Below are 25,478 nucleotides of genomic sequence, written 5' to 3' on the forward strand. Positions count from 1 at the left end.
CTGATGTATATCTGTTTCTTTCTGTCTGAGGGTGCCTAATGGACTCTTTTCTCTTGTGTTTCCTCTGGCAGTATTCCTATGAAGGGAATGGCATCAGTGACCTCCCAGTGAACCTTTCTGTGGTATGGAATGGGAACTTCATCATTGACAATCCCCAGAACATCCAGGGTAAGCTGATGAAGTCAGGTGGGGTGGAGCACCCTTAGCAAGATACAGCAGGAGTTCCCTGCAATGAACTGCTTCTGCATTCCACTTCTGAGCCATCCACCTCAAGGCCAGATTGACACCAGTGCACCCCTACAGGTGTAAAATCAAATATTATGCTAGCCTGAGCAAACAAGCTTTCTAACACAGAGCAAAGTTAGAAGTGGTGGTCTGGGGATTACTGGTTTCTCTCCTGCCCATCAAAGCGCCTTGACCCTCCAAACGCAGTGTACTTGCTCCGAAACATTTTCCCTGTAGTGTGCTGTCCTTATAAACATGCCCAGCCATTCAATAACTCGTTTGAGACTTAAATGCACGTTCACTTCCTAGACATAAAATGAAATCACTTTGAAGGCTGCTTTACGATCCTGGCTCCCGCTGCAAGGAACTTAGGACATGATAGTTAGGTTAGTTCTGTAATGGGCAAAGATTATTTCACACACACACACACACCCCGCAAATAAATTCACAAAATTCTCACAAAATCGTAAACCTCAGAGTTATTTGGGGAAGCCGTGACAACTATGCCAGCTCAAACCACTTGAAATTTGTGATTGTGGCTTTCAGCTGAGATCCTAGCACAGGGAAAGGCAATGTAGTGCCTTTCATATGTTGGTGGATTCCAATTCTCAGCATCCCCAGCCACCATAGCCATAGGCTGGGGATGATGAGAGTTGTAGTCCAGCAGCATGTGGAGGGCACCACTGGGTTACCCCTTCATTAGTGGATAGGCATTTGCATCATAAACAAATCCCTTGCTGGCTGTATTCAGTAGTGAAAGCTGAAAACTATATAGGCAGTGAATACTGTCAAAACTGGCCTGATACGACAAAGCATATGGAAAGTGGTAGACCCTGAGGTCCTTTAGTGGGCATTGTCAACAATTACCCATCAGAGGGGGAATCTGTGTAGCAGTTGTGTCCCCACCCCACCCCCAACTTCTTTTTGAATGTAAGTGTTTTCTTCTTTCAGCTCACCTATACAAGTGCTCAGCTCTGCGCGAAAGCTGTGGGCTGTGCCTCAAGGCAGATCCACGCTTCGAGTGTGGCTGGTGTGTGTCAGAAAAGCGATGTTCCCTGCGCCAACATTGCCCAGCCTCTGAGAGCAGCTGGATGCATGCCAGCAATGGCAATAGCCGCTGTGCGGACCCCAAAATCATTAAGGTATGCTTGTGAAGGGTAAGCAGGGGGGAGGTTTTTCTTCTTCTCCTTTATCCTCAGTGCTGAATAGGAAATCGTCTATGGTGGAGGGTACATGGTGGTGGGCAGTTCTGAAGTATTTTAAGGCGTGGCTGGCCTAGCTACCAGCGTATGCAGTGTTCTTGTAGCATATGAGACAAGATGTAGTATTCTCCTGACACTTTCTTTGTTCAGACGCCAATACTGGTGCAAAGCCTCTTCTTCCCACCAACCAGTGAGTGCTCAATGAACAGTAACGAGCAGAATTAGTGTCTCCTGTGATATGCCGCTGATGGGGCAATGCAGCGGTGGTTGTAATGGAGAATCAGAGGAATGTGGTTCAGTGGTCAGAGTTGGATGGAGCTATCCTGTCTTCTGTTCCTAACCCCAATTGACATTTCCCCCACTTCCAGATTCTCCTTGTTCTCCTCCATCTATAGCAGGGATGGGGAAACCATGGCCCTCCAGGCATTGCTGGGATTACAACTCTCATCATGGTCAGTGGTCACTGTTTCGCCATTCTTGATCTATAGAAGCATGGTTGTTTTGGAATCTGTTACTGTGGCTTAGGTTTTCGATGTCAACGTTTTGCTCTTAATGGGTATTGTTATATATGTTGTGAAAATCAGGCAAAGTGTACGCTTTTAAATAAGACATAAATAGGATGGAGATGAATAATATCAGGTGACACTTGTGACCTGTGCAAGTTCATTGGCCAGTGCTGGTGAAGACAGGCGTTCCAAAGAGGGCTTGGACTCAGATTCACCGCATTATGAGAGGGCTTTGTTTCCAGGACTGATGATACATACTGAAATTTCGCTTAGAATGACTTTCTGTCGACTTACTACAACAGGCAGAGTAGTAGGAGTATATTTTTTTGGCTTGCATACCACTTTCTTTCTCTCCTGTGTTGACAGTGAATGTTTGATTCCCATTCTGGCCTGTTACACAGGATTCCTAGCAAATAGGATTCTGGAAGAAGATGAGGTTTGGTGTGTCGTGGATTCCTCACCCCCCACCCGGTTGTGTTCACAGTTTTTAGCCACCCATCTTTTCACTTCCTTAAGACTGGTTGTTTATCATCCCTCTTCTCTTGACAGCTGCTATGACCTTCATTTAATAAGATTGTGTATATTAATGTTAACATGTTGGTTGGGCCAGGCTCCAAGTGCATTAGCAGGGATTGGCAGGTAATTCTATTTGATATGTTCTATTTACCCATATACTGCAAGCCAGGCAGGCCTTGGTGGTGTTAATTACCAGAGTCTTAGCACAGTATCTCATCTATTTGGGTTTCAGTGTCTTATCTGTTGAAGGCTGGAAATTAGAGTAGTGCCTCTTGCACTCCCCAAAGCTAGTTGCTTCTTATTGCTGATTGGCATTGTGGGGCCCTGCGCTGCGTTTGCCAAGGCCTTCACTCTTTGGAAGCCCCCAGCCCACCACAAAAACTGATGGGAGAGAGCCTGCCTAATTAGTGTCTGCTTCTTCTATAAAAAGAAGTAATGACTGTAACACTGGAGATGGGAGGTGGGGGAATGACAGGGGAGTCTTACCGTCTCCAATCACGTAAGTTATAGTACAGATTTCCAGTGGAATAGTACTTAGCATTTATACAGTGCTTTAGGGTGCTCAGGATGTTTCAAATACAGTGGCCGAATACTATTTATTTTATTATATTTTTATACCGCTTTTCAGACAAATGGTCTCTTCCAAAGCAGCTCTCGTCAATTAAAGAGAGAGGGAAGAAGAGAGAGAGAGAGAGAGATGGGGAGCCTTCCATCAGGCTTCCAAACTTAAAAAATAAGAAGAAGAAGGAACACAAAGAAAGGGGAGGTGGAGGGAAAAGGTAGAGCAAGGGATATCATTTTGACTATACTACAGCAAGGTGGTGAGTTGTAAATAGGCATTTATTTGATTGTGGGTTGTGTTTATGAGATGACTCATAAACTAAATTCTCCAGGAGGCAAGCAGAGATTGAAAACACAACAATAAAACCACACTACAATAAAACCCACAGTAAGATTAAGAGACATAAAAGCAAAGTACAAAACCAGCACAATAAAATGCCACAGACAGCACAGAACTAAAACAGCCATCAGATGCATGCGCTAAAGCCACCATATGCCACAGGACTTAAAGTCTGATCTTAAAAGACCTGGGAGAATAGTAAAGTCTTAGCCAGATGCTAAAAAGGCAGCAATGTCGGTGTCCGGCAAGCTACCCTAGGGAGAGTATTCCTTAGTCAACGGCTGCCACCAGAAAGTCCCTCCTTTGTTTCTACCCTCCAAATTTCACATTGAGAAGCTAAACAGAGAGGGGCATAACCAGAGAGAATATAGCCATTGTGACTAACAGCAATTGATAGCCTTGTCCTCCATGAATGTGTCTGAACCTCTTTTAAAGCCATCCAAGTTGGTGGCCATTACTGCTTCCTGTGGGAATACATTCCGTAGTTTAAGTATTCACTGTGTGAAGAACTGCATCTCTTCCTGGGTCACCAGCTCCTTTTAGACAAGTGTATGGTACTAGAATCCTAAATCTTGATTTAAGATATTCACACTGACTCCTGATTGCAAGGTATGAAGCTCTCAAGAACCAATTCTGACTGAACCCTGTTATGTGAAGTGTGGGGCTGTCATGAAGAGGTTTGTGAACCTAAAACCATTATGTAGTGTCAAGGCTACTAAATGGTGTTGATAACGCACATCTTGTTTACCTGCCAATTTTTGAGCACTTGCCAGCATTAGGTTTTAATGATACTCTCTGCATCATTAAATAATTAAAATTAAATTAAGAACTTGTCACACTAATTGTAAGCCCTGTGTAGGCAAATCAAGTAGTGTGCCTTTCCATGCATGCATTCCAAATTTGGGGACTTAACATTGGTGCTTTTTCCAACTGTTGCTCTGGTTGAAGCCTGGAAGGCCATGCAGCCTTCGTAGGTGCTCCTCCAGACAATTGTTGATGACTTCCTGGTGCTTTCTAGATGTTGTTGGGCTCCAGCTCCCATTAGCCTTGACCAGTGTAACCAATAGTAATGGGAGTTGGACCTAAACAGCACCAAAAGGGTGCCACGTTGGCTACCCTTGGGATAAGATCAGCTTTAGTGCAGTGGAATGAATGATGGGCACAGCATGCACAAAGAAATAGAATATGTAACCTTTTCTCCTGGAAAATGTTAAACTGTATGGGTCATTAGTCTGGAACAGGTGGAGAACTTTCTGTTGGCACTCGGATTCCTTCTACTCCAAGGGTTCCAGAAGAGCACCATTTAAGTTAAAACTAGAGCCATTGGATGTTCTGCTGAAATAATTTATCAGCTTGCATTTTGCGTTCACTATCTCTGTAGCACCATTACTGGACAGAAGGCTTTACAATGTTCTTATCTCCTCAGAACGATGATACTATGCCAAATAAACGAGTTTAGCCTTAATTTTACGGTGGCGAGTCAGTACTCCATTAGACCTTCCAGACTTTTATCAACCTGGCATGATGCTATGTTCCAGAATCAAGCCCAAATGTAGTGCCTTTCTTTCTTAACACAGCTTGGGAAGCAAACCCATCATTCTAAGTAGCCGTGCTACCGATGTCAGTATCGCTTCACTTTTGAAAGCCTGATCTCGGAGACTCCTAATAGAAGTTTTGCTGCTGCACAAGAAGATGGAAGGTCGCTTCTGTGTGCTTTCAAAGCTCCAGTTTTAAGTGGTACATTCTCAGCTAGAATATATGCATTCAGGCACAGGAGGGCCATTTTGAAATGAAATGATCAAATGGCCAAACCGGTTAGTTGATGATTCATTATCTCATCTTTTGGGCACTGATATATCTTGTGTCCACTTCATTTGGCAGATCTGAAGGGTTTGTGCTCTGAAACCAATTAGCAAAAGAGTGCTGTTGTTTGTCAGGGATGGAGCTGGGGTGGGAGAGTGCCTGCTTCTGTGACTCTGTGTGTGAGTGTTTAAGGGGAGACGGTTCAAGAAAGAGCCAGATTTCCCTGCCAGCTCTGGTTCCCAAGTGCCTTGTTTAGCCGCGACCTCCCCACACAGTGTGTCAAGCAGTGTCAACTTTTTCCCAGAGTTGCTGCTCCCCAAACGTGTGGCCCTTGTCAGTTTTGCTGCAGTGGAGGGGAAATCTAACATACCACGGCAGCTTTTAACACTAATTTAACAATACCAAACAAACAGCCACGGCTCACCAAGTATCCCAGAGGAGCCCAATTTAGGAAAGAATGACTTGGGTTGCCTGCTGCAGCAGCTGCCTTAATGAGTTCTGATCCAGGACTTTAGCAGATGATTGGATTGAATTTAGGCGAGCAGCAAACCCCCAAAGCTCAAATCGGTTTGACTGTTGTATAAATTCTGAGGCATAGCATGTGATTGCCCTAGGCCTGCTTGTAAGTTAACTCGTGGAGCAGCCTGCAAGTCAGGGAGCGGAGAAAGGAGCCAGGGTTTGTGGGCTTTGGATGCCTAATCCAAGTTGGCTTTGGGCATGCTACAACCTCTTTGTGCCTTGGCTGCTGGTAATTCTCCAGCGTAGCCTCCTTTTGCTGCTTTGTTAATGAGACTTGGATGGTGTTTGTGAGGCAAGAGTCGGAGAATGAAAAATAAAGTGTTATGTTTTAATGACTCATGTTGATGCCTTGGTCAGGTATGTTGAAGGAGATGTTCTTTACGTTTGCACTGCCCCCTAGGGCTGGAGGAAATAGCTCTCTGTTGGTTTGCTACTTCCCCTCTACCAAGTCTGTCTGCTCCAAATGATGGCCCATATTGTAGAATGAAAGGGCCCCGTTCTGGAGGCGAGGAGTGTCTGAGGACCTGTGATTCTGAGAGTACAGGCCTAACATAAATTTTGCCTGTCTTTAGGGGTGGCTACTGGAGGAGCATAATGCTGAGATCTCCCCAGCTAGAAAAGAGTTGCATCATACATGAGCAGCCTTTTGCCATCTTATTATTGTAGCGCACTCTGCATGCTGCTACCCTCCTTGACAAATATTCAGAAGAGATGCCTGATACACAGTGAGATAGCGTGGGGACTGCAGGACTGCTGTGGCCCTATTGTTAGACATGGTAAGGCCGTCTGCCTGAAAGCCAGCCATTCCTGCCCCCACCCCCAGCTATTTTATTAATATATTTTACCACCATTGGTAGTGGTGGCAGAGTTGCCATTTGGATTATCGGCCTCAGGCATGAATTTTTGGGGGGCTGTTTCTCATTACGTTTATGTTTCAAGATCTCCATTGGTGCCTTACTAGTTAGCCAGCAACAATAGAAGATACTGGCTTAGAACTAAGAAGTTTGGCCCACACATGCCTTAGAAATCTCTTTCCCATCTTATGACACATCTTTACTGTTAAAATCAACACAGTCTGTGCCTTCCTAACAATGCAATCTGTGCAAGAGCGTGTAGTGAGGTAACTTTGTGGCTGCCTCATAATTATAGAAATCCCTGCTCCTGGAGGTTTGCCAGAGCCTGTGCATTATCTGTAGATAATATAAGGCTTTTCTGTTGGAAGCAGCAATGGGAGGCCTGTAGTGGCTTTGTCTTGATGATATTTTGATGCCTTCGGTCTATTTTTAAACATGAGATCCTTTCTGAACATTTGGAAGCTGGCAGGATGCAGATTTAAACAAATAATGGGGATGTGTTCTCAGGCATGGTTGCTACTTCCCACCAGCTTAGAAAGTTTATGCTGTATGCAGAGCCAGCAGGAACAGTGGGACCAGTAGCTTTAATGTTGACTGGTCAGGTAAGCAATCTGCAGTTGATTTTGCTAGGCCTATTTCAGTGCATCAACAATGACTATGCTGAGGCTTCTTTCTCCTGGAGCCCACTTCCCTTGGCTTGGGGTTGCCAGTGACCCAGCACAGAGCTTTCCCCACCTGCATGCCCATTAATCGTCTTATCACTTGCAGGTGTGTGCTGAGCACCAGGGGGGCAGCAAAATGTGGTGTAAAATTGCCCATAATTGCCTTGTTAGTGGCAATGGTGGGCCCGTGCCACACTGCTCATCCGTCATCACGCAGTGTGTGTCAAGCCACACCTGTCCGCTTTATTGGGAATCATCTTAACAAATGAGGCATATCGTGCTCACTGGGGCTCCCCTCCCTCCCCAGCTGGTGCTGTCAGAAACTTCACATGCTGGGATACACCAGAGTTGGTAGGGGAAGAGAGGATCCACTTTACAGGGGTTAACTGGTGTCTCCCTTGGTGGAGAGGGCTCTGGAGAGATTACGTTCCCTCCGCTAACTCACAGCATGGAAGAAAAATAGCCTCTCTGCAAGTGTCCGCTGCCCTTGCCAAGGATATGCAGAATGCCAAAAAAGAAAAGTGGGATGTTCGGTGCCATTCTGAAGGATAGTCCGTTGTTGAGACCATGAGCAAGAAATCCTACGGGAAAAAACTTTTACTGTTTCCATTTTCATATCACCATAACTGCAGAGTGAGCCAGAGCGAATCAACAGCTTACATACATTAGCCATTGTGATACCTTGGAGCCACCTGCTTGAATATTAGCAGGATCAACAGTCCAGCCATTCCAAACATGTGGTTTAGGTGTCCTGAAGCTTATTCACAGGTGGATAGATGCATGGGTGTTATTTTCTTTTTGCTGTGCTCCAGCACAATGAAACTCCCAGTGCTTTCCAGAAATGTAAAATGTATTTTCGCCGTGTGCACGGCCCAGATGCCTTCTCTCCAGTTGCTGTGGTTGGAAGGGAATGACTGGGACTTGGTCCTTCAGGGCAAAGCTGAAATATTGCACTGGTTGTCCTTAATAATACCAAAGTTCTTACCGCCATGCAGATGGTGAATAGTTGGTGTAAAACAATACCTGGTTTGTGTGGCAGTACTGTGGGGAGCAGAGAAGTGGATGTTTTGTCAACAGGTTGAGGTGGGAAAGGTGGATTATTATCACTGCTTGGAAGACAGCAACCTATTCAGAACACCTGTCTGGGTTTTAAGCATTTACTATCTTCATTTTAGTTTACCTGATTATATGTTTATTTTCTAACCTGCATGGAGCTGTAGATATTTAAATAAGCCCTAGATATATAAATGTTGGGTGAGCTGCTGAGTTGTTATGGCATGTAAGCAAACTGTTGACAATGGCCTAATGAATCCAATAACAGTCTGGTTTGTTTCTTCCTAGCTGACACCTGAAACAGGCCCCCGGCAGGGCGGTACTCGCTTAACCATCACTGGAGAGAACCTCGGCCTGAAGTTTGAGGATGTACGCTTGGGTGTGTGGGTTGGCAAAGTGACGTGCATGCCCATCGAGAGTGAATACATCAGTGCTGAGCAGTAAGTAACCTCCAAAAGAGGGCTGGCAATGAAGGGATGGGCTGTGGGAATATCTCAGTAGTATATTGGTCCTCTGGTTTGCTGGACCAAGATAAAAGCCAAAGCTTTGCTAAAGAAAAGCTTTTGCTAAAGATGCTGTTTAGGGTTGATGAGGTCATATTTGTTTCTTATCCAGTCTGGTTTCAGGCTTAGTTTCGGGACCAAAACAGCATTGGTGGATTATCTGTGCCAGAAACTAGTTGGGGAGTTTATCCCTGTTGGTTCTGCAGCATTTGATACCATGGAGAATTCCTGGGATGCTTGGCTGGTATAGGCACTGGGAACATCATTTTATGGTGGAAGAAGTTCAGAAGGTAGTCTTGGGGGATGTGTTGCTCAGGCTCTTGGTCGTTGGCTTGTGGGTCTTTTTCACCCCCTCCTTTTAAAAAAATGTCTACATGAAGCTGTCAGGGCGTGGCCTCATCTATACACTGATGATACCTAGCTCTATCTCTCCTTTTCAACTAATCTGATGAAGTGGTGGAAATTTTGAACCGTCGCCTGGATGCAGTGAAGGACTTGATGAGGACTAACAAGGCCTCAGCCCATATAAGACAGAAGTGCAATTGTTCAGTAGAGAAGCTAATTCAGGACTGAGAGTCCAACCAGTCTGAGATGGGGTTGCATTAGCTCTGAAGAATCAGATTCACTATTTGGGAGTGTTCTTAGATGCAGCATTACTCCTGGAAATTAAGGTGGCTACTGTGACCAGGTGGTCTAAATGTCACTGCCAGCACATCGTGGGATGTGCAGGACCAATATGGTCTAGTCAATAAGAGTTGAACTGGGACTAGGTTCAGCTCCCTGCTTACTTATTAAGCTCACTGGGTAACCATAGGAGTAACTACTGTATCTCTTGTCCTAACCTCCCCATATGGAGAAGTTACGATATTAAATAGGATGACAAGTGAATGAACGCCTCTCTTGAGTTGTTTGGAGAAAAAAGATGGATGGAAGAGTGGCTAGAAAGACCTAATGAATCTTTCTAGATAGCTTTTGTATTTGGTTGCACAAAATACTGGCAAAATGTCAGTATTTTGCAACATTTTATAAGAATGATTCATCTAACTTCATTAGTAAGAAATCTTTGGTGAATGGCTCTACATGACTGACTGGAAGAGTTAGTCTTCCAGTCTTTCATAGGCTTTCTTGAAGCTATGATTTTGGAAGATTTTAACTTTCTATCCTTAGTGGTGGTGGGTTCTTTTGCAGAGTTAGCATTAGCTAAAAGTCCCGCTCTGGATATTCTGAATGTATTTTCTGGCTTCTTAGCAAAGTCCTTGATGTGTGTTGGGAGATCTGCACTATCTAAAGCTGATCAATTCTGGCTAGCCAGCTGGAAGCAATAACTTCCTTTTCTCTCTGTATATCCTCCTTTGTTCTACTGTCTTAACAACTCAGGCTATTCCAATTTAAAAACATGTATAAATTTACAGAGCAAGTTCAAAAAGCAAGAGGATTTAATAAGAGAAATCAATTTATGAACATGTGGGTGCTTTTCCTTTCATATGCAGATAGCAGTGATTTCAAATACATGTGCTGGAAATGTGTAGGATTTTTTCCGCATTGTTTAATTTATGGACGGTGCATTAACACAACTGCAATAGGAGTAAGGGAGGAGGGAAAACAGGGGTTCTTTTCTGTTTCTCTTTGTATTTTGTTAAATTTTAATTGATTTCCTGCTGAGTTGAGTGTTACAGCACTCGTAATATTTTATATATTTTGCAGTTTTGATATGCCTATTGTTCAAAAGTCAATTTGATATGTGCTGAGAAATCACTTCCTGAAATTGTGAAATGGCATTTAATTAAAAAGCAACAGCAACAGCCCAGGAAAATGTGACGACAAGTGCTTGTCCTTACTATAAATTAGAGCAGAAATAGCTGGCTTCTTGGCCTGAGCAGGTGGCCTGAGAACTGCAGGCCAGCTCTGCTGAGACATTGCGTACATGTTACACAATCACTTACTGTGCCTTCCCTAGGATCGTCTGTGAGATTGGAGAAGCCAGCCCAAGCAAAATCCAAGAGGCCCCTGTGGAAGTTTGTGTCAGGGACTGCTCCCCCAGCTACAAGGCTATATCCCCGAAAAGCTTCACCTTTGTGGTAAGGATATATTCTTTTCTATCACCTTTCCTTACTTTGAATCCCACTTCCCTCCTATAATTAGTTTTATTTATCTAAATTTTGCAAGGCCACCTATGTGCTTGACTATCTGACCCACTTTTTATTATCAAGAGGTGTCCAGTAGAGTGAAAGAATGTATTGTGGCCCTGTGGTGCACAAAATGGCCGAGGTCAGAGGAAATTTCCCTTTCAGCATTCACTTTTATTGTTCCTGGGAACCAAGGACACCTTCTGAACTCTGTGAACTTGCTGTGTTTCCCTTTGACAGACTCCCACTTTCTCGCAAGTGTCACCAGCTCGGGGCCCTGTCTCTGGGGGCACCTGGATCAGCATAAAAGGAAAGCACCTTGATGCAGGAAGTGACATCACAGTAACCATTGGAGGGCAACAGTGCGCCTTTCCAAGGTGAGCCTCTCATGGTGGAAACAGTTGTGGAGTGGAGTGCTCCAAATGCACTGAGCGATGTGAACGAAGGGGATGCAAGGATGTGTGTGTGAGAGAGTATGTATTCTAAAATAAGGTACCACTCTTAAGGAGCCAAGCAAAAACTCCCATGTAATTCTTTTCAAGGCTCATTTTTTTATATTTTGGGGTTAAAAAGACCGAAGACTGTTGAATTTCTTTTCCCTCTAAAAAGCACAAATCCCTGAGCCATGAAGTGGATAATTTTTAGATTAGGGATGATAATGGAGCGGCTCTTTAAATATTTTCGTGCAGTAATTACTGGTTATCAGCTCTAATCGCTGCTGTTTGCAGCAGCCGCACGATGGGGAACGCTCCGGAGTTGCGCTGGCTCTGCCGGCTGCCTTTGCTTTATTTTTCTTTTTGTGTTAACTGATAATTTTAGCATCACTTCCCCAAGTCAGGGAGAAATGGGGTACCACATGTAGAGGGTGGCACTTCATTCCTTTATCCCTTTGTGTCAGATGTGAACAGTTGGACTGATCCATGGCCTGGGAGCAAGGCTGGATTCTTTCAGAGTAGGCTCCATTGGGTTCTCTTCCACATTTTATTCATATATGAGCTCCGGCCAAGCCAACATGGGATTTGCATTGATGCAATCAATAGCTCAGCTGTCCTTGGGCACTCCTCAGCTCCTGCTAGAATTTACAGGAAATGCCATGTCTAAGCCTTTAGGTAGACTTATTTTACCCTTTTGTAGATTAGCAGTCTCCCCTTCAGCTGAGCAGCTTTGGGAATCAGACATACAGTCTGTGGCCCATGGTGCTTGTGGTGAGAAGGCATTGGCGCACTACACATATCTGTTTAATGGGGCACATTTTTGCTGCCATGTAGTGTTGGTAGAGAGATCAAAAAGCTTGACACCAGGCAGAGTATCCAGCAAGTTTGTTGCTGAGATTGTGGCATGGCATTGCAGCAGGAAGAATATTTGTTGGCCCTTCCTATAGCTAAAGATGTTGATTTTGTTTCCCTCTTTCTCTGTGTCTTACAGGAGAAATGCTGTTGAAATCCGGTGCAGGACACCACCTGGCCAAAGCTCAGGAGAGTCTCCCATCCTCATCCATATAAACCGGGCTATACTTAGCAGCCCTGAGGTGGCATATTTCTATACAGATGACCCCACCATTCAGAAGATAGACCCCGAATGGAGCATCAACAGGTAGCACTGAAGGGAATGGATTTGCAGGATAAAAATAAAGAAAAGAATGTGCATGTTAGGAATATCGGTGGTTGTTCATCCATTTATTAGCAGCTTTGCTGTACTTTGAAAAGCTTTGCATTTTGCTAAGTCACTCTGCCAGAAACCAGGATGATTTCCTCAGAACCCCACTTCCCGGAACCCACTGCAAGAGGTGTGGTGTGACGTGCATAGCACCCTATGTGCCGGCCTGTCAGTAGAGAATAAAACACTGTTCCCATGTTCATTCTCAGTGTCCAGCCATAACAATAATAATTTTATTATTTTATTATTTTTATTATTTTATTATTTATACCCCACCCGTCTGGCTGGGTTTCCCCAGCCACTCTGGGCAGCTAGCAGTCTCTAACAGAGGTTAATGCCAACATTAAGCCAGTTAAATCACATCCCTGCAAATGACACTTTGCCTATACTCAGTTGACAACAGTGGAGGGGGGTGCTGCTTTGCCTTGGAGTGCTTCCCATGAGCCACACATAAGAACTGTGTCTGCTGGTGAGTTTTGTAAAGCTCCTGAAGCAGCAGACCTTTGATTCTGATGCTGACTTTCTTCCATAGTAGAAATACGAAATGTAACAACCATAAGAGCTATAGCAGCAATTACCTGTTATTTGCAGTGTATACTTCAGTGATCTAAGGCCCAGGATCAAAAGAGTCGAAGCAGGACCCAGGAAATTTTCCTCTGCAACTGGGCGCCATGTGGAAGTCCATAATAAAAAATGGAAGGAGCATGACACTTTCAGAATGGAATTTGCCACTGAATGTGTGTTTAAAAATGTGTATTATGGTTATTTTAAAGAGGATCTAGTTATGTAGGGAAGAAAGTAAGCTCTGGTTCAATAGGTTAGGCCAATGCAGGAGATGTGTTTGGTATGACATAAAGAAGTAGGCCAGTGCTGCCTGACACCACTTGCTAATTGTATATTTTTCCTCTGTTTTGGTGATTTTGAGTAAAATCTATGTGTTGCTCTACATGGTAAGTGGTGACATCTGTGTGCAAAGCATAGTTAGATGTGATGTAAGAAGATCTGTGATGTCAGGAGGGTCTCCTTTATTTTCAAGGTTAAAGGAACTATGATGGTGATGGATTAGATTGGTGTCATGGTGATTGGAAGTAGTGGTAACACTGCAGCATTTTACCTTCTGAGTGACTGTTTTCTCCTAGGGAGAAAAATAAACTTTTTTGTGTGTGTGTGGGGGGGTCAATTTGAAAAAATACATGTGAAGAAAGGGTCCGCCCCCACCTCCAGGCAAGTGCCGTGACTCCATTTCAAGGGTCTCTGTAGCTGCTTTTTTCTCAAAACAGCTGTAAGATCTTATTATAGATCTCCCGATGTCATGTCCCTTTGAAATGGTCCTCAGAAATATTAGCCTTAAAAAACAGCCTACATTGTCATCTTCGTAGAATTGTAGAATTGGAAGGGACCCAAAAGAAGCACAGCTAATAGACTGAAAACTATTGTACGATGCATCTCTTGTAGTCCTGGCTGTTCTGAACACGAATGCAGAAGTGGTAGTCTGGGACAGAAGATGCTGGTAGTCCTAGTATTCTTTTAGACTGGCTTAAGGTCTAAATGTGCCAGTAGGGCTTCTTGGTTGGGTGCACCCTGGAGATGAGTGGAATCCAGAAAGCTTTCTCAGTTTCACCAGTTTTTCTCTAAAATTAATCTTGTAGTTTGGTTTTCCCCAACCTGAACATAAGGTAAGAGAGACCATGCAGCTTTTAAAATAACAGAGTAGAAGTGACATCCTTGTTCGGTTCATGCTGCTTGTGCCCACCCCACTGCAGTTTTTGTCTAACCCCGACTTTTGCTTGCTTTCTAGTGGTGGTACATTGTTGACTGTGACAGGCACCAATCTGGCCACTATCAAAGAACCCAGGATCCGAGCCAAGTATGGCTCTGCTGAGAGTGAGAATGTAAGTAAATCTTTGACTTAAGGGAGTCATTTTTAAAAGGAATTAGAAGTCACATGGCAGCCATGATTGCCCACACTAATTCTTTTGTCCAGATGTGGTATTAGACTCCAAGTCCCATCAGACCCAACCAGCATAGCCAATGGCCAGGGATGATGGAAGTTGTGGTCTAGCCGCATCTGGTGGCCACAAGTTCCTAGCATCCCTAGCATAGATGGAGAATGTCAAAGTGCCTTCAGTCTGAACCTCCTACCTAAGCCAGCACTTCTCACCACGTATTATTATGCTGCTACCTCAATGAAGGGGAAAGGTACAGATAACCTTCTGGGAATTAATTATACTTGAACTTGGTGTGTGTGTGTGTGTTGAGTCAGATGAAACCAATGAAATGCTGTGGATTAAATTTAGTGGCTTCTTCCTTTCTAGAACTGCACAGTCTACAACGACACCACCATGGTGTGCTATGCTCCCTCCATTGACAACCCAGTCCGGAGTCCTCCAGAGTTTGGTGATCGCCCAGATGAAATTGGTTTTGTCATGGATAATGTCCAGGCCTTGCTGATCATCAACAAAACCAGCTTTGTCTATTACCCAGACCCTGTGTTTGAGTCTCTCCCCTCTGGAATGCTGGAGCTCAAGCCAAGCTCTCCACTCATCCTCAAGGTAATGCTACCCCCGGCCCCATTATTGCAGCTGTGCATAAGCTATCCCACCTAGCATAACTAGGGTCCTTACTTCTGCCCCATTCTTGGCATACTTGGATGATTCTCGCCCCCCACTCACACCTTCCTGCTGACCCCTCGCCTTCACTGCCAGTACAGCATGGAAGAGAAATCAAATGGAGTAGAAGGAACTAGTTTTCTACTCACAAATGTGGTCTTCACAACCTATCTTTGTTTGGTGTTAAATGAACTGCACTGAAAAAAACCCCACACAATCTATACATTTGTTTGGAAGGAGAGACTTGGCAGTCCCTACAGCAGAAGCACTGCCAAATTCTGGTAGTTTGTTCCAATATTACAGGGAGAGAAAAACTATATTATAGGAAAACACATGAAGCCATAGAATGAGAAACAGGAGATCCTAGTTATAACTCTTCTCTCTTATAATACTTACGAGTTGACTCCAGCCTTGCTAGTCTGCTCCCTTCAACTTAAAATTGTCTTGAGCACACTTGTCACATATTCTTGGATCTGTTGAGTGGTGTTTCTTTTCATTAAGCTAAGAAATCCTTACACTAATGGTGTGCTACAGTAGGCTTCACACCTTGTTCCTGCAAGACTGTAGAGAGGAGAAAAATTGATTGTGTTACAGTAGAAAAGGCAGGGAAAGTGATGCAAATGTTAGCAAATATTCTCTCTCCTATTGAGCATTTTGTCACCCATTGGTCACTTCTGTTCAACTAAGGATAGTTTGAGGCTGCTTTTGGACCACTTTTTAAGCCGCATAATGTGGATTGAGATGTTGCTCCTTTTGCCCCCTGATCTACAGAACAGAACTGAATGAAAAGATGTCTCTCCTTGTGGGTTAGAAGGCTGAGAGTCTGCTGGTAAACCCAGTGTTATTTTTGTTTCTTTTTTAAGGGCCGCAACCTGCTTCCTCCAGCACCTGGAAATTCCCGGCTAAACTACACAGTGCTAATTGGCGACACTCCCTGTGCTCTTACGGTTTCTGAGACCCAGCTTCTCTGCGAGTCACCCAATCTCACAGGACAGCACAAAGTGACGGTAAAGCGAGCCAAGCGTGGCCTTTGTTTCTTTTCAGTCTTGCTTTGACAGCCTTGTACTATTCACTGGGTGCTCATTATTTTTCCTCCTGGAAGAGCCCTGTGCAGTCCGGATTGCAAAGAATGTGGAACACATCCCGCTTTTTAATCTTTTCACTCTCTCCCACCTATTCCCAAATCCAGATCCTGCTGTTGAGAAATATGTTCTCTGTCAGCAGCCGCTCAATACACATCCAGTTTCCGTGCACCAAACCAACCTTGTAAATACACCCACAAAGGTTGCTAGCCTGAAAAGAAAGTTTACTAGCCAGTGTGGTGTAGTGGTTAAGAGCGGTAGTCTCGTAATCTGGGGAACCGGGTTCGCGTCTCCGCTCCTCCACATGCAGCTGCTGGGTGACCTTGGGCCAGTCACACTTCTTTGAAGTCTCTCAGCTCCACTCACCTCACAGAGTGTTTGTTGTGGGGGAGGAAGGGAAAGGAGAATGTTAGCCGCTTTGAGACTCCTGAAGGGGAGTGAAAGGCGGGATATCAAATCCAAACTCTTCTTCTTCTTCTGCTAGGGGTTGGCAGAGGAGAACCAGTCCGTCCTGCAGCAGCTTCCCTGGCAGCCCATTTAGTTTCTCTGTTGGGCATAAAAGAGGGATAGAACACTCCATCCTTCCTCTGCCTGAATTGAACACTTACCTGCCTTCAGTTACTTATCACTTTGCACATGGCTTGTGCATAAATACAACGTCACGCCAGACTATATTATGCATGCTATTAATGCAATTTTTATGTGATTAATTTGCATGTTTGTAATCTCTCTGTTTGAGGCAGCATCAGAGTAGGAAATCTTGGCAGACTGAAGGAAAGAAATCCAGATTTTGAGATTTGGAGTGGATGATGATTTTTTGGATCTTAGTGTTTGGTGTTCTGCAGGAGGGACTTCAGAGATCTAGAAGGCTTTTAGAGATATAGATATAGATATAGATGATATAGATATAGATATATGAATGAATGAGAGAAACTATTCCAATTCATATAAAAACCTTTCTGTGGGCCCTTTGTGCCCCAGTTCTGATTCCTTCATGAGTTCATCTGTAACAAAGCTCTTAATGCTGCTCTTGGGTGTCAGTTGAGCCAATTGTACAGGGTTCAGAGGGATGTACAAATTCCAGTGGTTTCTGTTGCATTATAGAGCTTGTGTCTATAGTTGCGACTGGAGTGCATGGATCAGTGCTCTCTTTCTCTTCTCTCCTATGGTCCCTTTTCATGAATAGACTTCACTGAGCCCTCCTTTCTACCATTTCACAAATGGTGTTCATCATAGTGAGCTAGCAAACATGCCAGCTTTTCCTTAGCGCTTACTGCTGTTACTTCCACTAAACACTTAGCACCATTGCTAGTGAACATGCAAGGGCATGTTTTGCCTGTGTGCCACTGTTCTTGAAAATTTCATTTTTACCCTTCAGCTGGGCCTCTCTCTTTTGGTGGAGGTAAAGTAAGCTCATGATTGTATATTTTGAATTGTTCTGAATACCACCATTTGGTAGCCAAGCCCAAAACCAAAAGTCCTGTTGGGATGCCTTTTGGCTTGCCTGCTGATGAAATTCAGTGTGTGATGCTTGATAATATTGTCATTTATCCATTTTAGATCCCTAAGTAGTAGCAGTTGCCAGGGCATTGTCCTGTCCACCTCTGTTTAGTTCCATCCTTATTTCAGACATTGGGTACAGTAGATTGCAATGTTTAGCTGGTGATATTGTGAGGTTTAGCTGCTAATAACAATTGCAGTGTTTAGCTGGTGAGTTATCATGATGTTGAAAATCAAATATCGCCTAGCCCTTACACACATTGTGAGTTGTGATACATTGCCAGCTAAAATATTATGAAACTATTATCACAAGGTGAACGTCAAACCAGTGTTGGATATTGATATATCGCCCAGCTCCATAACACTCCCTGCCTGGTGCCCCATCCTCATATTTTGGATGCCTCCAACTAACTGTCATGATTACTTGCTCATTTATTTCCATTGACTTTAGAAGGGGAGTGATTTATTTATTTTTTTAAAAAAAGAACCTTGAGGAATTCAATTTTTGTGACTTCTGGTGTGAACTGACCTCCTAGACTTATGTGCCGACTGGGGCGTAAAATGTCCTCTGGATTTCACACTTGTCTGAATTTTGCGATGTAGTTCTTGATTCAAGAAATGGAATGAAGTGCAGTTAAAAATATGTATGTTGGGGTAAAATGCATCTATAAATGCATACATTGAGATAGAATATATGTTTAAAAATGTACTTCGATATAAAATGCACATTTGAATTTTCATTTTTTTAAAAAACAGATTAAAGCAGAAGCAGGACAAAACGGACTCATGAATGGGTTAAGCAGGATTAGTTGCACATTAGACTGCGGCACAGCAGTTCTGACTCACTCGGGGGCTCAGTGTGGCCTTGGGTGTTTGAAAGGGACCCAAAATGTTTCTTACTCCAGGCACCTCATCCATCAGGGAATGCACTTTGCATCCCATCTGTTATTACAACGCTTTGTGAATGAGACATCAAACTTGCTGCCTGCTCAGCAACATACCAGCCTGTTCCTGCATCCCATCAAATCCCTTTGCAATGCTTTGAACAGGCAATGTGAGACTTAACCCTGCACTGCTTGGCCATTGTCCTTCTCCACTTAGGCATTTGCTTCCCTCTGATGGCTGCAGTCAGTGCTACCTAGAAGATGCTTGGGATGTGGGTAGCTAGGCAGGAGTAACCATTACTATGACTGGCAGAGAGCCCCCCCCCCGCTTGTTCAACAATCAGTGAACTACCCAATGTGGCAATTGTCTCTTTCTTATTAATATTAAAATTTCTGCAGCTCTGAAGTTGGCAGCTATTCGCTTACCTCATGATTACAAGGTGGTAGCAGTGGGCACCAGCTTGAAATACTTAACGCCTTGGTAACATTCTCAGCGCCAAGTAGCTTGCTATTAAACCGTTTTCAGGGGTAGCAGGCAATGGGCAAAACATTCCCCTTCCTGCCCGTTCCTGGAAGGCCTCATCTATGCTGGATTCTCTGTATATGCTGGCAGAGAACCACGTCTAAGAATCTCTTCTCATTTGACATTTTATACTTGCGTTCTGATACCTGAATATGAGAGGCATACTGTTTGCCTTGGTTCTGAATGGTGCATGTTTTAAAATTAATTTATTGAAAAGCAGTTTGAATTGCCATTTGCTGTAACACTGTTGAGAGCTTGCACAGACCATGTGCCCTCTGAGCCCCTGTGTAGGAATTGGGTCTTGCAGCTTGAGGGAACTGCTTCCTTGGCAGCTTTTCTCGGCGTGGTGCATGGGCACCTCTGGGAGGATGGAAAGGATATAAATTCAGAAAATAAGAAGGACAGACAATTCAGAAAATAAGAATGTCCTCCCCTGACATTTTTCATCCTGTTATGCCCAACAGCCAAGAGTGCCTTGGGATCTTTGCCATTCCCTTAATAATTACTATGACAATAACCCACTGCTCAGTTCTTTCACCTTCATCACACTCCCAAAAAGGAGGAATCCCAAAATGCCCAATTTCAGAAACTACCCAAGTCCCTTATTTCATTATAATTGATGTTGGAAAGCAATTCCCCATCTCTAGCAAGTGGATGGGAATATAAAAGTCCTTTTTGGCAGGAAGGTGTGAGCTAATATATATATCTTCTCTCTCTCTCTCTCTCTCTCTCTCTCTCTCTCTCTCTCTCTCTCTCTCTCTCAGATCAAGGCTGGGGGCTTTGAATTCTCCCCAGGGATGCTGCAGATCTATTCAGACAACTTGTTGACCCTGCCAGCCATTATTGGAATTGGTGGGGGTGGGGGTCTTCTCTTACTCATCATCATCATCGTCCTCATTGCATACAAGCGGAAATCCCGAGATGCTGACCGCACCCTCAAACGTCTACAGCTGCAGATGGACAACTTGGAATCCCGCGTGGCCTTGGAGTGCAAGGAAGGTGTGAATGATGGGCCCGGGGTTTTTTCCTTTTCTTTTTCACGGCTCTGCTACTTATCAGTCTGTTACTTCCTATTTAATCCCACCCCTTGAGAGAGAGTTTTTTCCTGATTTTTGGGGCCGCACCAGTTTCTAAAGTCCTTCATTTACTCCATATACAATTTTTAAACAACGATAACAGCAATGCCATTGTTTAAAGCAGTGTTTCTCAAAATTGGGTCTCCAAGTTGGACTACAGCTCCCACAATTCCTGATCACTAGTCTGGCTAGCTAGGGATGATGGGAGTTGTAGTCCAACAACAGATGGAGAAACACTGGTTTAAGGAAAAAGAAGGGGGGAGGGGATCTTACCATGAAATGCAACAAGCTTTGCCACCATTTCGGGCAATTAGGAAAACAGGTGGAGATGAACCTTCCCTGTACCCTCTACTTCCTTCCCCCTAGTCTCTCCCCACATGGGTTTTTCTTCCAGCTGAGGTCACTTCCAGTATCTGAACTTGGCAAAGGAGAAAAGCAGCTGGGTGGGAGGCAGACTGTGGGAGAGAAGTGGAAGTGGGTGTCAGTACCCCTCATTGGTGTACTCCTTTTGCTCTGAAACAACACAAAACAACACAACCCTATCATGCCACATAATGTATGATTGGCACATCTGAGATTGAAGAAAGAGACCCACTGGTTTCACAGGTAGTTTGACTCTCCCATTATATTCCTCCGCTAGTGGGATCCCATCCAATTCGTTTCTGTAATCTAGGTGATTGGGAGGCTCACCAAAACTCACTCCCTTATGGCAATGTTATATTTGCAAGCTGTTACTATGTGGAACAATCCAGTTGGATGGAGCATCTCCTTGCCAGCACCATATAGTCCCAGCTGGCACTGGCAATGAAGCAATGCATAGATTGAAACCTCCATGTTGAACATTCTGTACAATAGTAAGCCTCTGTTGGAGACTTTCAGAAAATGGCTTTGAAGGCACATGGTCCATTTTCTCTTGCTTGAAGCTGCAGAGGTTTGGCTCTGTCAGATGCCTGGATAGGAGGCCACCAGGGAACCACATAAGCCTCTCTAAGCTTTTTGGAGGAATTAACTGTGAAATAACAACCAACATACAATTGGGCAGATCCATATGATTGCAACTTGGGTTGACTTCACCCTCATGTGGAGCACTGTTGTAGAAGTTCCCTTCCTGCCAGCAGCCTCCCACTTGGTTGAACCTTGCCTGAGAATGCGTACTAAGCAATTAGTTTCATCTCTAAGCTTTAATGAGACGGGACCTGCCCTGCTCATAAAGTATCCTAATTACCTACGAAGTGGTATCATTAACCAACAATCACAAAAATCCTTGCTATGTTTGCAAGATGTTGGAGAAAATTGCCCACTTACCAGTGCTTTGTTCATGCTGCCTTGCCTGCCCAAAATACGAAAACCTGGCACATAGATTTCTTTAGCCAGTGTGGTGTATGGATGTGCTAAATTAGGATCAGGAAGGCACACGTTCAGAGAACTTGCTTAGCCATATAACTCACCGAGTGACCTTGGGTCAGTTATTACCTCTCTGGTGAACTTACAAGATTGTAAAAGGGGTGTGGGGGAAACTTTGTTCATCACCCCAAACTCCTTGGAGGAACAGCAGGACAGAATGTAGGTAATAACAATAATAGAACTAGAATCTGACCACTATTGATTTCACCATCATTAATGCCCTCCTCTGGGTTGTCGTTGTAATATCGCAGGTTAGTGTGCTTGGATGCCACTGTCCTTTGGAGTGAAGGTCAGATTTGGCCAGTACTGGCCAACCTTTTTGCCGCTCCCCCATCTAAACAGTATATTTGAGTATGGGAAGGAACCCTATCTGAGCAAGTTGGTTGTGGTTTTGACTGAAGCACAATAGGTTTTATGCTCCGCTTAGCATTTCCATGGCTCACTCTGACGCTAAGGCTGTGCCTCCATCTCTGGCGCTTCTGCAAAACTGGTTCCTTATTCATGGGTTGTCCTTTTGGGGAGAGACAGAGGGGTCAAGTGAAGCAGTTTTATTGGAGGTGGTAGATTTTTATTTGGCGCAGTTTGAAGGAAGTTAGCGAGGTTTCAAGAGGAAAAGTTTTAAAGGCAGAAAGAAGCCTGCCTGCAAAAGGCTGTGGGTCTCTCATTACGTGACAGACAGATGCTGAGAAATTGGACAGAATGCTGCTTCTGATCCTGCTGATAAAACCTAATTGCCCATTATCGCCACAAGCCAGTGCCTGGGGCTGTGACCCTGCCAACTCCAAGTTGGCCCAGAGGCTGCGACAGAAGCAGGCACCTAAAATGAGATAATAAAAAAAGAGGAAAGGGGGGGGGGGAATAGCCCTGTAGATAGAAATAGTGACAGAGAGGATTGTAGAGGGAGGGGGGAGCATGTGGAGGAGATTTCGCCTTGTCTTCCACAGCTGGCAGATAAAAAGATCTGCTTTTAATTAAAAGCTGCAATATCTTCTCTGCCTTTTCTCTTTTCTAGTCCCACTAGTTACAGATAAGATAGTGTGCCTTTCAAGCTGACAGTTTGTTTTTTCTCATCAAACTGATCAGCCTACAGCCCTCTGCCGCTTCTAGCTTCCTTTTTAAAGTGCCATTAATTTGATTTCTCTCTCCCCCCTCCCACATCCCCCCCTATAAACTCTCACTTGTACAGCACTGGAACCTATGCACAAACAACCTGCTTCCTCTTGTAGGTGCCATTAAAGGTGCAGGATGCCATTTCTCCTCTGGCGTGCTCCTCCCAGCAAAGCCAACTGCTATAGGACTTGTGAGATGTGAAATCAGAACACAGTGAGGACATTCCTGTGACATAGAACTGTTTCCTCTAGCCCAAGGCTTCCTTTAAAAAAATAAAAAATTCTGCCGGCATTTTGTCATTCTCCATCTCTTTTTATGTGTGCAGCCACAAAGGTAGTCTTATGCCAAAACACCAGCCTCCAGGCCTTTTACCTGCCTGCCACCTATGCTTCAGTATCATGGAACTGGACTAGAGGGCACAAGAGAGATCCCTTCTGGTTTCTTTTCTGTAAATTGGGTCTTGGTTCTCTTCTCTGCTGTCGCTTCATAACTTTGGAGGAAGCCATTGTATCTTTGTGCTGCGTTTTTTCTTCTGTCTCTTTAGTGGGGGGCAAGAAGCTTCTGATGTAATGTTTGCTTAATTTTCTTTTCCTTAAATAAAGTTGGGGATATTGTTTTAACTAGCCATGGCCTTTTGTGACTAGACTATATTGGCCAAGATTAGGCCTGCAGGCTATTCCCTGGCCAGTTGGGAGCTGATGCATATAGGCTTCTTGTTTAATCTGATCTTTCCTTCCCAGCTTTTGCCGAGCTGCAGACAGACATCCATGAGCTGACCAATGACTTGGACGGAGCCGGCATCCCCTTCTTGGATTATCGCACCTATGCCATGAGGGTCCTCTTCCCGGGAATAGAAGACCACCCTGTGCTGAAGGAAATGGAGGTGTGGTAATGTGTGTATGTGTGTCTGCTTGGATAACATTTCAGCTTGGCTTACATTTGCCTTCCTGAGCTCTGTGAGTTTATGCCTGTGGGGAGGAGGGATTCTTGCTGCTGCAGTCTTCTCTCAGTCTTCTCTCCTGTTTCACAAGGAACTGACGTGTCTGAGGTCTGGGTTTATTGGTGGCTCAGGCTAGACTGATGACCTTAAAGCAAGACAGCTTCATCACTTCCCACCACCCACAGGATTTGATTCTCTTTAGAGAGGGCACATTGAAGATTCTGCTGCTTATATAAGCTTAGGGGGCTGTTTGTTTTGACCTCAAGTGTGTCTTGGAGAGTTTTTCGGCAGGATAACTGTGCTGTTGTTAACTGTTCATGGTGTATTTTTATTTGACTAAAAAGTGAACAACCACTAAAAATGTGAGGGAGACTTATCTGAGATCGTTCCCCAAATGCTGGCTCATAGGACCCATTTTTCAGAGTGGGGGGGATTTAAACCTAGGAGCTAGGTTTAAAGAGAATAATGGGAAAACATTGTTTCATGGGTGCGATGCACATTAGGGAGTCAGACTGACTGGGAGATCCAAAAATAAAAATTAAATTCTATTGAGCTTTCTCCAGTTGTTGCCATCTCTTATAGCATGCTAAACAAAAGAACAAGTTTGAAATTCTCATTTCATTCATTCTCACAGCAACCTTACAAGGTAAGTCACTGTCATCCCAGTTTTACAAAACGGGAATTAAGCCTGACCAAGGCCACCTAGCAAGCGAATGGCTGCAGCAAGATTAGACCATTCATCTCCAGCAACCATAACTGAAACAGCTACACTGCTTCATTCCTACTATTGCTGCTGGTCCTCTCTCTCTAAATTCCAGAGCAAGGAGACATCAGTTCTGCTCATTTTTCCTTTAGTTGCCCTGAGAATAACTGAAGTAGTGTGCCTGTGCCTGAGCATTGCAGTTGCAGAAAAATGTTGCTTGACAGCAAGTAAGAGAGAGACGGTGTTGCTGTTGTTCTTTAGGTTGTTAGGGATAGGTTAAATGGGGCAAGAGCAGAGTGAGCCGTATGTAATATGGCTAAGCATTGAAGATAGGCAGCAAAGTTGTTGCTAGAGGCAGATCTGAGTAGATAGGATTTTTCAATGAGTAGGAGCAGAATGAAACCGAATAAAAGCAAATAAGAGCAGATACATTTTCCTGACAGCAAAATCTATCAGGGTGTGGGAAAGTCTCTTGATTGAATTGATGGCATTGCTGTCGTTTGGCACGCTGAAAAATAGACTGGGAAAATTGTTTGGAAATATCTGTCCAGCACTGGGCTGTTCTGTACTGCACAGCGGGGCGTTGCTGCTTTGTGCCATTTTCATTTCAGTGCTTCTGCTTCTGTGACATGAACTGCACTGCTGCTTCGTATCTCCTTTGCAAGCTCACTGTGCTGGTCTTTATTACTTATGCGGTCTCAGAATGAGCCTGTGCTTTGCATGTGGGTAATTTTGTGTGTGTGTGCAAAATATCTCAGAAGTAACTTCAGCTTCTTGAAAGCCAATGACCCGGTCAGTTGCCTCTGGTGTTTGTGTTGCTCTGTCTTGAGGCCCTCACTGACAGGTCCATCCTTTCTTTGCAGACAAAATGTGTGTGTGTGTGTGTGTGTGTGTGTGTGTGTGTGGTGTGTTTGTGTGGTACATCTCTAACCAAATACTCTCTCACTCTATGGAGAACTTTTTCTGAGAGGCACAGTTTGTGTTTATCTTCAATGCTCTGCACACTTGGTTGGATCTTCACATATTGATTGATTGCATGTGGCTGTGTACTTCCCCTTTGATGTGATTTAAGCACACACACGTGGACCAGAGGGGCTACCACAGTAACTGAGATAGATGGC

At 44.2% G+C, this 25,478-nt stretch overlaps 1 protein-coding gene across 4 annotated transcripts in view; it reads left to right on the forward strand.

Annotated features, from left to right (window-relative positions):
• Window positions 1-25,478, forward strand: part of PLXNA1 (plexin A1) — a 296,620-nt gene that overhangs the window by 221,430 nt on the left and 49,712 nt on the right. For all 4 annotated transcript variants that reach the window (XM_053378005.1, XM_053378003.1, XM_053378006.1 and 1 more), the window contains exons 11-21: window positions 72-168; window positions 1,177-1,367; window positions 8,530-8,681; window positions 10,702-10,822; window positions 11,111-11,247; window positions 12,296-12,463; window positions 14,325-14,418; window positions 14,842-15,078; window positions 15,999-16,142; window positions 19,889-20,123; window positions 23,455-23,597. In XM_053378005.1, coding sequence (XP_053233980.1) covers window positions 72-168; window positions 1,177-1,367; window positions 8,530-8,681; window positions 10,702-10,822; window positions 11,111-11,247; window positions 12,296-12,463; window positions 14,325-14,418; window positions 14,842-15,078; window positions 15,999-16,142; window positions 19,889-20,123; window positions 23,455-23,597 — 1,719 coding nt within the window. The remainder of the gene's footprint in view (window positions 1-71; window positions 169-1,176; window positions 1,368-8,529; window positions 8,682-10,701; window positions 10,823-11,110; window positions 11,248-12,295; window positions 12,464-14,324; window positions 14,419-14,841; window positions 15,079-15,998; window positions 16,143-19,888; window positions 20,124-23,454; window positions 23,598-25,478) is intronic.

Source organism: Podarcis raffonei, chromosome 2 (genome assembly GCF_027172205.1).
Source record: "Podarcis raffonei isolate rPodRaf1 chromosome 2, rPodRaf1.pri, whole genome shotgun sequence".
Taxonomy (NCBI): Eukaryota; Metazoa; Chordata; class Lepidosauria; order Squamata; family Lacertidae; genus Podarcis; species Podarcis raffonei.